The 14234-nt window shown below is 41.3% G+C and overlaps 1 protein-coding gene across 3 annotated transcripts in view; it reads left to right on the top strand.

The window, feature by feature from the left end:
- vmp1 (vacuole membrane protein 1) overlaps window positions 1-14234 on the top strand; it is a 158008-nt gene that overhangs the window by 99640 nt on the left and 44134 nt on the right. For all 3 annotated transcript variants that reach the window (XM_078224649.1, XM_078224648.1, XM_078224650.1), the window contains exon 8: window positions 1648-1767. In XM_078224649.1, the coding sequence (XP_078080775.1) occupies window positions 1648-1767 (120 nt within the window). The remainder of the gene's footprint in view (window positions 1-1647; window positions 1768-14234) is intronic.

The following is a 14234-nucleotide window of genomic DNA, read 5'->3' as shown; positions in this document are numbered from 1 at the left end:
TGGCACCAATTCTTGGAGACCCAATCAACATAAACTACTCATTTAGCACAGCCACCCACTGCCATTTTACATTTTGAGAATGTAACAGTTTTTTTAGAAGCTCTTCTTTGTAACCAGAAGGCAAAGCATGTTGGCACTCAGTGTTCTGCAGATCGGAACATATTTCCCAATGGGTTTATGATTTTGGGCAACTGCAAGAGACTCATTAATTATAAACTTGCTTCACAGATCCATTGAAAACCAAACTTTCTGTATATTCATGGTGAATTGGCAAAGTTGTACTGCAAATTGTATGAATTTTTTGTACACGAATAACTTTAGGTTTGTTATGTCTGCACAAATCTTTATTATGTTCTACCTCCTTTGAGAAACCCACAAATATTTCTTTCACATTTTGCATTCCCTGAAAAATCCTGATCATCTTTCAGATTGGTAACTTTCAATAATAAAATGCGATTAATCAGATTGAAGATGAGGAGGGAAATGTCTTATACTGTGAACAGGTTTAATGTATGTTTGTGCTTAGCCAGTGAAATAAACCAGACTCTGGTGTATGTGCAAAGCTTTGTTTTAAGTGAAACTGCAATCCAGAAACAACTACCACGTGATACTGGGAGCCAGTAACAGCTGCAGCGTGCCTTATCTAGAATTTCATCCACCCTGTGACAAAATTGATATTTACAATAGTGCTTTTTAAACCCCTCAGTGTGGAAGATGTCCTTACGAATATTGACACACACCTTTATAAATACTAACGTACTCCAAGGACAGCTTGCATCCCAAAAAAAGCTTTGGCTAGCTAGAGGAAAACTGCATCACCATATCACTAAAAGTCTATTAGTCTTTAGGAACCAAAAGAACAGATTAAGTTATCAAATACAGAATTCCCAAGGTTGTCTGTACAAGGTTACCTTGAACTCCATTGGGTTCACTTATGTATCCCAGTTTGGAAACTTCTGGTTGTGGAGTTCACAACCAGAAGAAGAATATGAAAGATTCCTATCTTAATATTCTGCTTTTTCCTGCAGACAAATAAGGCAGATAACAGAACTTTTTTTTTTAAATGCCATAATTGAAGAGATTTAGTTATATGATATTCGATATATCAACAGGCATCCAATGTGCTTTTTTATTATTATTTGGTCCTGAAAATAATGTCAACCTTGATTCAGTCGCTGGTCCAGACACTACAATTGAACCAGTTTTGGTTATTTAAGTATCGCCTCTTCCCAAGTCATGTTTTCCATTCCATCAATACTAATGTTGGCTATAATTTTCAGTCAAAAAATCTGAACAGAATTTTGGAATCTTTTGCCAGTTAAAATTGGTATCTTTTGGGAAGCAGAGGCGACAATCTTACAAATCACAAGCATGTTGATCTGCAACTGGAAGAGAAAGTAGGATTTTGGCTGATCTATGCATTTCCAGCATTTTCTGTTTATTTTAAGATTTAAAACATTTTTTTCCCTTTTATCTGCACTTGGTGTGTCCCGGACACAATGTAAAGCCAGTAAATCCTTAATGTTGAGCCAGCTAAATATTTTCACAGTTATTCTGGACTAAACTATTTTTATTTTGGCATTTACGTATTTATACATATGTATATACTCCTTGAATCATCATTCTTGCTTTTTTTTTAACTTGCAGGGTGCTGGTACTGCAATAGGAGAGCTACCTCCCTACTTCATGGCCCGAGCAGCTCGCCTCTCGGGCACAGAAACCGATGAGGAGTTTGAGGAAATACTGGAACATGATCAGAGTGCAGAGGTGAGTTTATTTATTGAAGGATGGGGACAGATTTTTACTGAATGAAGTAATTGTTTAATTATTACAGTTCCAGTAATCAATCCCCCTGGTGTCTCAGATAGACAGGAGTTTATCAGCAGTTCATATCTTCGTGGGAAAGTTATTGTTTTACAGGCTGCAGTTGCTTTTTATAATGCTGACTAACTGGCAGCCAGAAGTGAGTTGCCGCCAGGGAATTACAATTCCACCTTTAAAATTTCTTAAGTTATTATTATGGATGATTAAAAACTGCACAGAAAGCAAGTAGAATCTTTCACTCTGCTTTCCTGCACTCGTTGTGTAACTAGCTTTTAAGTAGACTTTCTGGTTGAGGTTAATCAAAGCATTCAACTCAGGGTAACATAAATTACAATTCCAGAATATTATAAAGCAGTAGTAGTATATACAAGTTAATCTCCTAAAGACATTGCTATCTCTGAAGTGATTTGATTTTTAGAAAGCTACTATTTAAAGAAAAAATATACAAGAAAGAATCAAGACCTTCAGCACTGGAGAGCAAAAAGCAGATAGGAATAACTCGCAGTAAATTCCTGGTGAATGCTAAAATTCAAGTAAAAATATGTTGTAAAATGCTAAACAAATGTTCTGACAAATTAAGTGGAATATTTTGGAGTGTTCTGTTTTGTTTTTAAAAAATATATAATTTTGAGACTCTGGGACAATGTTCTTAAAAGTACCTGGCGATCTTTCTTACAAGTTCATTGCCCTATAATGCCAGTTGAACCACATGCCCACCCTTGAGTCCTTTCCTTACTTCAGATAGGATTAGATTGTTTTTTCCCGTTGAAGAATGCAATGACAGGTCAATTTTCAATTCATACCTACGTTTCTAGTTACTAAGTTATCAGATCATCCAAAGCATGGATAGAGTGTTTGCATTGATGATTTTGGGGATATGGAAGGCTCCAATTATGAAACCATGGCAGAAGCAGAATTGAAAACAAATTTATTTTAAAATGAACACCATATGGGAGAGGAATTGGCATTAAATAAATAATTGTTTTGAGAGCTGGCACAAACAGTTGGCCAAATGGTCAGTAGCTGGGCTGCAAGATTTTGCAATTCTGACGCAGATTGCCCATGTGTTTGTCTGTGGGCAGTGAGACATAGTAATTGAGCTGAGCTAGATCTGTGGTATGGTCAGAATTAGTTGATATGTCAATTGTTGCAATTTTGTCTCCCAAATAGCTTTTTTCTAGGTACTTCTCATCTCCAGAATGCAGATATATGTAATTTGATACACTAGCCAGTCCAGATTCAAATCCCAAAGTAATGATGACTGTATCCATTTCGGAGGAAGGTTTCACAGAAAGTTTTGAGTTGCTTCACTGATCAGACGTTACTAAGAACTGCCTAGACTGCTTAAATGAAGAATGGCAGCACAGACTAAACTGAATGACTAATGTCTCTCTTTTATATCCATCTTCCACAACCAACTGCCCCCTCGCCCCCACCTCACCGCAAAGAAAAGACCAATCTGAGAGTGACCCATTTATTTGATGCCTTGGTAGGCTTCTAGGTTTGGGACAGTAGTGCATGAACAGTGTTCCTAATGTGTAACTAGTCTAATTCAGTATTGAAGTGAAAGAAGTTATGATTTCTGAATGAAGTGAAGCTCTCAAGTACATGAAATAGGCCCAAAACACCCCTCAACATGTATGTATTCTATTGTTGAACTGCTTTCAACTCAGCTCAGCAGTTGGAAGATGCATAATAGCGAATTCAATGGTGGAGAGATAGATGTGGAGTGGAGAGGAGGGAAAAAAGTTGGGCTAGTTTATGCATTTAAAAAAACAAATTCCTTGAGATCTGAATGTTGCAGAACACGTAAAGGCATAATACTGTGTGTGGAAATGAGGGATGAGAATACTTTTTTGATGCTGCTGCGGTTTTTTTAACGCAATGTAGACATCATATGGCAAGGATAGCATGGATTACACATCTCAAATTGCTCTCCAGTTTGGGAAAGGAATTTGGAAGGCAATGGATACTATGATTCAACCACCAGCACTTCTCTCCTGAGAATTGGAACTTGGATGGTGTGGTTTTTGATTCTGATCCTGGTTTTATTGATGTCCCAGTAGATCTCGGGGTTGCTTTTATTTCCCATATCTATGATGGCAATACTTTAGGAATAAAAATTGTAGGATGCCTGTTGTACTTTACATAAATTTTTTTTTGAATTCTAAAGTTGCTAATTCTGAAAAATAGAAACTTTTTATCAATTTTTATGTCCAGTTCCAAAGTTGACCATGACCAGAAAAAGCTAAGTGCACTATGGCGGCACAATTGTATGGTGGTTAGCACTGCTGCCTTCGATACCCGGCTTAGGTCACTGTCTATGTGGAGACTGCACATTCCCCTCCTGTGTCTGCGTGGGTTTCCTCCGGGTGCTCTGGTTTCTTCTTTCAGTCCGAAGATGTGCGGGTTAGGTGGACTGGCCATTCTAAATTGCCCCTTAGTCTCAGGGGGAACTAGCTAAGGTAAATGCATGGGGTTATGGGGATTGTGGTTGGTGCAGACTCGATGGGCCGAATGGCCACCTTCTGCATTGTAGGATTCTATGATAAAACTCCTGAAATTCTGCACTAGCAGTGTACACCATAGTTGCACTATTGTAACATTTTTGTCTCCATTTGCTTGCATTGCCTCTCTGGAATTACCCATTTGTTGCTAAATTGTGGGAAGCTTTTGTATACTGGTACCTAAAATGGAATTTAGTTGAGGCTACTTGTACTCCCCAAGATCTCTACTGACTGGAGCCATGTGTTCCATTTGCTCCTGATGATAACTCTCGGGCTCTGGTTCCATGGACGTAGATGTCCTCTTATGCTGCATTGTAAAATGGCTGTTTTTCAATGTGAACTTAAACAGTGAATGTCAGCAAGCTATTTGATTGTAGGGCTATTACTGCCAGGCATGGGACTAATCTCGCATGTGATCAAGCCGTAAACATTTCAAGCAGTGCTTACTATGATGATTAGAAGTGGAAACCCTGAATGAATGATTGTCCCCTCCCACAAAATTTAGTCAAAAACAAACTGTTTCACCCTGCACCTGCCACAGGTGAGGCCAGATGATTGACATAGACCTAAGGAGCAAACCTGGAATCTTATGCGGCCTGTAGGCCGCCATAACTTGTTTGAGGCAGGATTGGCGCTCAGTCGCCTGCCTTTCTAACCAGAAAGAACTTATCTTGTTTTTAAAAAAAACTTGCCCTAACAACTTCAGGAAGAGGTGTTTCTCTTTTTGGTTTTGCAAGTAGTTGTAAGATGAGTATGTTCTAGGAGCTTTTGATTATAGGTTACCTTTCAGAGGAGTTTTGCATAAACCCAGGAGATGAAATTACTCATCTGGCTACTGCATGTTGAGTCAAGATTACGCACAATGGTTTTGCCCTTATTTTGAGATGAGCAGTGAAACATTCACCAAATGACTAAAAGCCAAACACAAGCATGTAGCACTGATACTGTGGTATCTTGTATGAGTCAGGTTTTTAAAATTAATTTGTACAGATATGCTTTACATATCTTCTAACTGCCATCATTCCTCCCCTGACATGGGAATGTACCTCCCAGGTTTATGATCAAATTAAGCTCACTATGCTTGTAAATCAAGATGGTGAGGTCCATTTTGTTGGGAGTATTGAGACTTGGCTGCTTTACTTGATCAGGGAGCAATGATGGCAGTAAAAAGCTATGTAAATCTGTCTGTCTGTATGCTTCTGCTACAACCAGTGGTCACTGACGTATGGAGAGAACCTGTGAAAAAATAATTCCAGTGAAAACTATTGGGTCAGAACTAGTCTGTTACGGATGTGTTTGAGGGCAGGAAGTGGCAACTGGCAGGTGGTGCAGCTCAGTGGTTAGCACTGCTGCCTCACAGTGCTAGGGACCCGGGTTCAGTTTCTAGCTTGGGTCACTGTTCGTGTGGAGTCTGCACATTCTCCCCATGTCTGCATGGGTTTCCTCCGGGTGCTCTGGTTTCCTCCCATAGTCTGAAAGACGGGCTGGTTAGCATTGGCCATACTAAATTCTCCCTCAGTGTACCCGAACAGATGCCGGAGTGTGGCAACTAAGGGATTTTCACAGTAACTTCATTGCAGTGTTAATGTAAGTCTACTTGTGACACTAATAAATAAACTTTAAACTTTAAGAATACAGAATCCTATTTCATTGAGTAGTAATCAGCTGAAGAGCAGCTATCATTATCATTCAAGCAAGTCTTTTTCAGCCAGTAGAACTAGAGGTTCTCTGGAAGTAACGTTTGAACCTGGTTGAGGAGAGGAAAGTACGATGGAAAGTATTCCCTCCTTTATTTACCCTACTGCCAAAAAAAGGCTGCCATTGACTTTACCAGTTATACATCACCATTTCAACCTTTGTGTTGATTATTGAACAACAGGAAACTAAGGATTGCCTACATGAACTCTGTCTATAAAATGTCTACAAATTGTTCTTGAAATTTATTTTTTAGAAATTCAAAGTCTCTAAATCACCTTTAATAACTAACTGGATTTCTACTTGAGTATTTTGAGTAGTGGTTTGAAGAATTGTTTATCATACTAACCATCCAAATCTTGGCTCTCATGGGATGTACAAGCATTTGCGTATGCACATGTCAACTTTCAGTCAATTCAATATATTCAGACAACACAAATAACCACTGCTTTCTTTCAGCTGTGCCATTGTGATTTATCTTATTCCATATGTGACTGGTAACTTTTAACAACTTGTACTTTAATCTACCCAGCGTTTTACGAGTATGTCCGAGATTTGGACAGGCTGAGTGAGTGGGCGAGGATCTGGCAGATGGAGTATAACGTTAACAAATGCGAGGTTATTCACTTTGGAAGAAATAATAGCAATTGGATTATTATCTAAATGGAAAGAAATTACAACATGCTGCTGTGCAGAGGGACCTGGGGGTCCTTGTGCATGAGACGCAAAAACCCAGTCTGCAGGTGCAACAGGTGATCAAGAAGGCAAATGGGATGTTGGCCTATATCGCAAGGGGGATAGAATATAAAAGCAGAGATGTCTTGCTGCATCTGTACAGGACATTGGTGAGGCCGCAGCTGGAATACTGTGCGCAGTATTGGTCCCCTTATTTGCGGAAGGATATATTGGCCTTGGAGGGAGTGCAGAGAAGGTTCACCAGGTTGATACCAGAGATGAGGGGTGTTGATTATGAGGAGAGACTGAGCAGATTGGGTTTGTATTCGTTGGATTTAGAAGGCTGAGGGGGGATCTTATAGAGACCTATAAGATAATGAAGGGGCTGGATAGGGTAGAGATGGAGAGATTCTTTCCACTTAGAAAGGAAGCTAGAACTAGAGGGCACAGCCTCAAAATAAAGTGGGGTCAGTTTAGGACAGAGTTGAGGAGGAACTTCTTCTCTCAGAGGGTGGTGAATCTCTGGAATTCTCTGCCCATTGAAGTGGTGGAGGCTACCTCGTTGAATATGTTTAAATCATGGATAGATGGATTCCTGATCAGTAAGGGAATTAGGGGTTATAGGGATCAGGCGGATAGGTGGAACTGATCCACTTCAGATCAGCCATGATCTTATTGAATGGCGGGGCAGGCTCGAGGGGCTAGATGGCCTACTCCTGCTCCTATTTCTTATGTTCTTAACAGTTGATATCCAATACACTCCTTTGACTTGGTTTAGCCAGGAAGATTGCATTAAGATGTCAAACAGTTATTCAATAGAGTAGACTCTAGTCAATATTATTGGAATTCACAGACAATCTCCTGAGTTCTCAAATGGGCTACTGGTACAAGAGCCAGTAAATCTAATACTTTCCCTACTACCGGTCATGGCAGTTTCTCTCGGGATGATCAGTGTTGCATTGATCAATAATGACCTTCGACCCTTTGCATTTTGTTTTCACATTGTTATCCCCAGTTCCTCCATATTTTGGAGATTGTTGAATGGAACATGCTTAAACACAGGCAGCTGCCTGGATTTTTGTTTTAAACTACTGTACCTGGCAGTATTTGAGACGCAACAGTCGAGGGGAAAAGAGAGTCCTTGTGTGCACTCCTGATTGCGATTAGGGAAGCCTTGCTGAACATTATGGTGAGGACAGGGTCAGGCCGATCTGCGATGTGCTCTGTGGCTGAGTAACTGGCCAAAATTCAGTTTCAGCTTTTAACCTGAAAAATGGCTGTTTGGGCATAAGACTGTACTAGACAGCTGCTGTGTCCCTCCAGTAATATTTCAACAAGGACCTATTCATACAGAAAGCTGACACAAAAAAAGTTAGTACTGAAGTGGGAGAATGCTTTTAGAGCATTGTGAATTAATTTCCAAAGACATGAGTCTCAAGTCAGTTTGCCAAACCCATAATAGAGCACATGTAGGACAAGTGATTGGTATAGTGTGATGTCTGGCAAGTTCTTGCACTTGCCCTAAGCATCACTATTGTGATCAAATGCCAGAGGCAGTAAAAATGTGTCACAATGAAGAATATCTATCTGGTCACTTGCTCAATATATGTAACCAGGAAGAATGTCAGCAGTAAAAGGTCCACTACTGAATATCATTAGTGCCGTGAACACGTTGCCTTCCGCTATTCATTCTGTTCTTGTATCTTCCCCACCTCCAATGCATCTATTGCACTTTAAGATAAAATTGTTGTATGTAACCACATTGCCACTTTGATCGTGACTGCCATTTGGACTCCGTGTTCTGTTTTATTTCTTGGTCTATAGTTAGTTCTTACTGACATTACACTACAAAGGTTTAACTGGTTCAAATTAAAATTCAAAGCTGGTGATAACTTTTCCAAAAAAAAACTTTAAAACTTATTTTGGATCAAACATTCAGCCTTAATTAAGATGTTCTGTGGTTTGCACTGTTGTAAATGGTATAGAAGCTGGTGTGGTGATGGCTTCCCATGTGAGGGTACATTCTTTCATAATGTTAAGAAGTGAAAGGAAAAAATGTATAACAAAAAAGTAGAAACTTAAGTTTCATAGCTGTAACTTAGATTGACAATTGTGAAGCCTGGAACATTTGTGTTAATTTGGCAGACACATTTTTGAAAAGTCTCAGAATATGAATTAGGTTACTTTTTTTATTAATGAGGAACAGCTGCAGTGTGTGTAACCCTGGGCGTTCTCAGTGAACTATTACTGCACCCTCTGAGTGTGGTTTTTGTCTAGGAGGATCACGTGACTTCTGTGAAATCTCCTCCATTTCCAGTAACCGTTTGGACAGGGATGAGTCAGAACAAAAGCAGCTTCCTCTAAACCACAAAGTTGTTGAAGAATTTGTCAACGTGGACTTTAGAGGTTTATAGTAGTTAGCTGGAACTTCTGTGGTGAGATTGCATCAGCAAGGTCATGAGGAAGCTTCCTGCTATTAAACTATATTACTTGTCTGGAACAGCCCCACCACTGGACTTTGTAGGCACAATTGCCTTGATCTATTGCCTTTCTGACAATTATGTTTCCTTCAGTTTTTGTTCCTAGGGCCCTTTTTCAGGCATGAATGTTCTCTTATTTGGAAATATTGCAAGGCATATCATTTTAAGCTAGTCTGAATTCAAAGCTTACATATTTTTAGTGTCTAAGACCAAAACTCAAAAATAATGAGTGGAGTGCCAGAGATTCAGTGCTGGAGCTCCAACTATGTACAACTTTTATCAATGTCATGGGATCAAATGTATGGTAGCTAAATTTGCTGATAGCACAAAGGTAGGAAAGTAAGTTGTGCAGAGAACATACGGAGCTGCAAAGGGAGAAAGATGGGTTAGATGAGTGGGCAAAAGATTGGCAGATGGCGTATAATGTGGAAAATGTGAACTTGGCCACTTTGACAGGAAAAATAGAAAAGAAGCATGTTATTGAAATGGAGATTGCAGAACTCTGCAGTACAGAGGGATCTGGGTGTCCTGGTGGATGAATCACAAAACAAAATGTAGGTCATTGGGAAGGTCATTGCAAGAGGAATGGTATATAAAGGTAGGAGTGTTTTGCTACAGTTGTACAGGGCATTGCTGAGACCTAGAGTATTGTGTACATTTTTGTTATTTAAAAACGGACATAATTGCATTAGAAGCAGTTCAGCGAAGGTTCACTTGACTAATGGGGTGGAGAGAGTGGTAATGGGAGTTAATCTTATGAGGGAAGATTGGACAAGTTGGGCCTATGCCCCTAGGCATTTAGTAAAATGAGGGGTGATCTTATTGAACCATACAGATGAAAAGGTAAAATTTGAGGTCTTGCTTTGTGAAGGCCAGGAAAAATAAATCAGCTCACTAGCTTGCACTTGGCATTATTGATTTTATTTATTTTTTGATTGATCCACTGATTTGTTCCTGCATATGTGCTATGTCACCTTATTGTAGTTCTTCTGTTAATCCACCAACCAAATTTCCGGTTATTGGAAGTACAAAGAACAAAGAACAATACAGCACAGGAACAGGCCCTTCGGCCCTCCAAGCCCGCGCCGCTCCCCGGTCCAGGATTGAATCCTGAATCCAGGATCCCCACCCAATTTTCCAGCCTATCTACATACCAATATCCTATCCACCGAGCTGTCCCTCACAGCTACGATGCTTTGTTCATTACAACCTATTAACTTACCCCCACCCCCCCATTCCAGACCATGTGATCTCCAGGGAGAGGCGAAAACCCAGAGTGAAAAACCCCAGGGCCAATATGGGGAAAAAAAATCTGGGAAATTCCTCTCCGACCCCCTGAGGCGATCGAAACGAGTCCAGGAGATCACAATGGCCCCGATCGGAAAATGCTTCCCAACCCTAGTCATTTCCACTTCCACGAACACCATATGAATCCCCTGCCCCCGAGACAGGTTCCCAACTATCCGCAGTCTCACTCTGTACTGGCACCAGCAAGATGATCGTAGAATGAAGCCTTGAAACGAGAAACCAGGAACAATTAGCCCGCGCCGCTCCCTGGTCCAAACTAGATCACTCTTTTGTATCCCTCCATTCCCACTCCGTTCATATAGCTGTCTAGATAAGTCTTAAACGTTCCCAGTGTGTCCGCCTCCACCACCTTGCCCGGCAACACATTCCAGGCCACCACGACCCTCTGTGTGAAATATGTCCTTCTGATATCTGTGTTAAACCTCCCCCCCTTCACCTTGAACCTATCTACTAAAGTATGTCCTCTTTAGTTTGTGTTTGTATGTGTGTGTAAAAGAAGGTTAAATTAGTGCACATAACTTATTGGAGTGTCATTGTGTTAGAACAGTACAGTTTTACTGCTACGCTCATTCACTAAGAATATTGAAAATGCTACAAACACTGGGTATGTCAGGCAGCATCTGTGGAGAGATATACAGACTAGTATTTTTGGATCATGATCTCTTGTCACAGCTAATTCAGTCATATTATACTGGATGAGGGGATTAGCAGAGGTCAGTCAGTTCTTGGCTGAAGGAAAACATTAAAGGTTGGTGACCATAGTTGCTGTTTTGCACAACTTAGCGAATTACATTAGTCCAGGTTTGTGCCAAATCTCCAGCCTTTACTCCAACCTAAAGAAGATGCAGATTGATTAGAGGAGAAAATCAGGAGGAAGGATGGAATAAAATAAGACCCAAAAAAGGCTCTATGGTTCATCAAACTGGATCTCTTGGAAGGTGGTGGCTGCCTTCTTGAAATGCTGTAGACCCTGAGATAGGTACACCAATAGTGCTATTACAGAGGGAATTCCAGGATTTTTATTCAGCAACAATGAAGGAACGGCGATATATTTCCAAGCCAGGTTGGTATGACTTGGACCTCCAGGTGATGGTGTTCTCCGGTATCTGCTGCCTAGTCCTTCTAGATGTTAGTGTTTGTGGATTTGAAACGTGCTGCCGAAGGAATATTGGTGGGTTCCTTTGGTGCATCATGTAGGCAGTAACACGGCTGCCACTGTTCGTCGGTGGTAGAGGGATTGAATGTGGAAGCGGTAGCAATCAAGCGGGCTGCTTTGTCGTGGACGGTGTGGAACTTCTCGAGTGTTGTTGGCGCTGAACTCGTCAGGCAAGTGGCGAATATTCCATCATACTCTTAACTTGTGCCTTGTAGATGGGGACAGGCTTTGGTGAGTCAGCAGATGAGTTACTCAGCGCAGGATTCCTAGTCTTTAACCTGCTCTGGCAGCCACAGTATTTATATAAAAGCAAAATATTAAGGATGCTGGAATCTGAAACAAAAACTGAAAATGCTGGAAAATGTCAGCGATCTGACAGCATCTGTGGGGAGAGAATAGAACCAGCGTTTCGAGTCCTGATGACACTTCATCAGAACTCAGTATTTATATAGCTAGTCCAGTTCTGTTTCTGGTCAATGGTAACCCTCTCACTCTCCTCTCACTCTCCCACACCCCACTTTCTCCCTCTCTCCCGCACACTCTCTACTCACACTCTCTCCCGCTGCCCCACTCTTGCACCCTCTCACTCTCTCCCGTGGCCTCACTCTCGCTCCCTCTCACTCTCTCCCATGGCCTCACTCTCGCTCCCTCTCTCTCTCTCCCATGGCCTCACTCTCACTCCCTCTAAATCTCTCCTGTGGCCTCGCTCTCACTCCCCCTCACTCTCTCCCGTGGCCTCACTCTCGCTCCCTCTCACTCTCTCCCACTGCCCCCGCTCGCTCTCTCCCACTGCTCCCGCTCTCGCTTCCTCTCACTCTCTCCTGCTGCCCCCGCTCTCACTCTCTCCTGCTGCCCCCGCTCTCGTTCCCTCTCACTCTTGCTTCAATGGATTGAATGGAACCATTGACAAAAGGTGTGGAGTTGGCAGCTGGCCTACTACTTTGGCAGGGATTAGTGTGTACTGTAAAGGTGGGAGGGAAAATATTTGTTAGAAGTTGGGGAAAGAAAGAAGAGGAAGAAGAATTATAGATAGGAAACATCTGTGTTGAAAAAGCTAAATAGGTTTACAAAGAATTTAAAATCCCCAAGAACAGCTTTACAGTTGCCGTTGAACACCTGTGAACAAAGATGGACTTAAATTTTGCAGTTTGAAGACATTTTTAGACTCCAAACAATAGAAGTGAGACAGAAAGTGAACTCTATTCTTTTCATCGCGATTAGATGAACCTCGAGTTGTAATCTTACACAAGGTCAAAGATGAGATTGTGAGACCATTAATGTGAATTGATATTATCCAATACTTACAGTCAGAAAAGTTTCCATTAGCTGAGAAGTATGTTTTAAAGCGTGATAAATATACAGCATGCAGATTATTACACCAGTTTATTCACTTTGGTGTAAATGGGAACAACCACCGAATTTAGAATGGAAGATGGAACATTGTGGGAGAAATAATCTTAAGGTTATGATAATCGAACAGAATGGTTCCATTTGAAGCATGAATCACTTGAAAAAGTCATCCAATGAAGCGGATTATGTTGATCTGAATTTCCTTTTTGAGGGTAGAAGGTTTTGATGGGGTAATAATGGAGGCGTGTTCAGGGATCAATTTATTTATTTATCTATTCTTTCATCGGGTGTGGGCATCACTGGCTTGGCCAATATTTATTGCCTGTTCCTAATTACCCCTGAGAAGATGATGAGTTGCCTCCACCCTCTGCAGTCCATGTGATGTAAGAACAACCACAGCGCTGTTAGGAAGGGAGTTCCAGGACTTTAACCCAGTGATAGTGAAGGTTCAGCAATATAGTTCTAAGTCAGGATGATGTGTGGCTTAGAGGGGATCTTGCAGATATGGTGTTCGCATGCATCTGCTTCTAGGTGATAGAGTAAGAAGTCTCACAACACCAGGTTAAAGTCCAACAGGTTTATTTGGCATCACAAGCTTTCGGAGTTTCTCTCCTTCATCAGGTGCGATTGACTCACCTGATGAAGGAGCAGTACTCCGAAAGCTCGTGATACCAAATAAACCTGCTGGACTTTAACCTGGTGTTGTGAGACTTACTGTGCCCACCCCAGTCCAACGCCAGCATCTCCACATCTATGTGATAGAGGTCATGGGTTTGGAAGGTGATGATGAAGGTGAGTTAGTGCAGGGCATCTCATAGTACACACTGCAGCTACTATGCGTCAGTGTTGGCGGAAGTGCATGTTTAAGGTGGGGGTGGATGGAGTGCTAATTGAACAGACTGCTTGACTTGGATGGTGTTGTTGGAGCTGGACTCATCCAAGCAAGTGGAGAGTATTTCATTACTTTCCTGACCTGTGCATTGTAGATGGTGGACAGGATTTGCAGAGTGATGAGATGAGTTACTTGCCACAGAACTCCCAGCCTCTGACCTGCTCTTAGATCCGCAATATTTAAATGACAGTTTCAGTTCCTAGTCAAAGGAAACTGCCAGGATGTTGAGAGTGGAGGATTCAGCAGTGAGAATGCCAATTAATGTCATGAGGAGATGGTTAGAATCTCTCCATTTGAAGATGGTCATTGCCTGGCACTTGAGGTGTGGATGTTAATTGCCACTTCTC

This window comes from Mustelus asterias, chromosome 12 (assembly GCF_964213995.1).
Source record: "Mustelus asterias chromosome 12, sMusAst1.hap1.1, whole genome shotgun sequence".
Classification (NCBI taxonomy): domain Eukaryota; kingdom Metazoa; phylum Chordata; class Chondrichthyes; order Carcharhiniformes; family Triakidae; genus Mustelus; species Mustelus asterias.
This window is presented reverse-complemented; position numbering and strand designations above follow the sequence as displayed.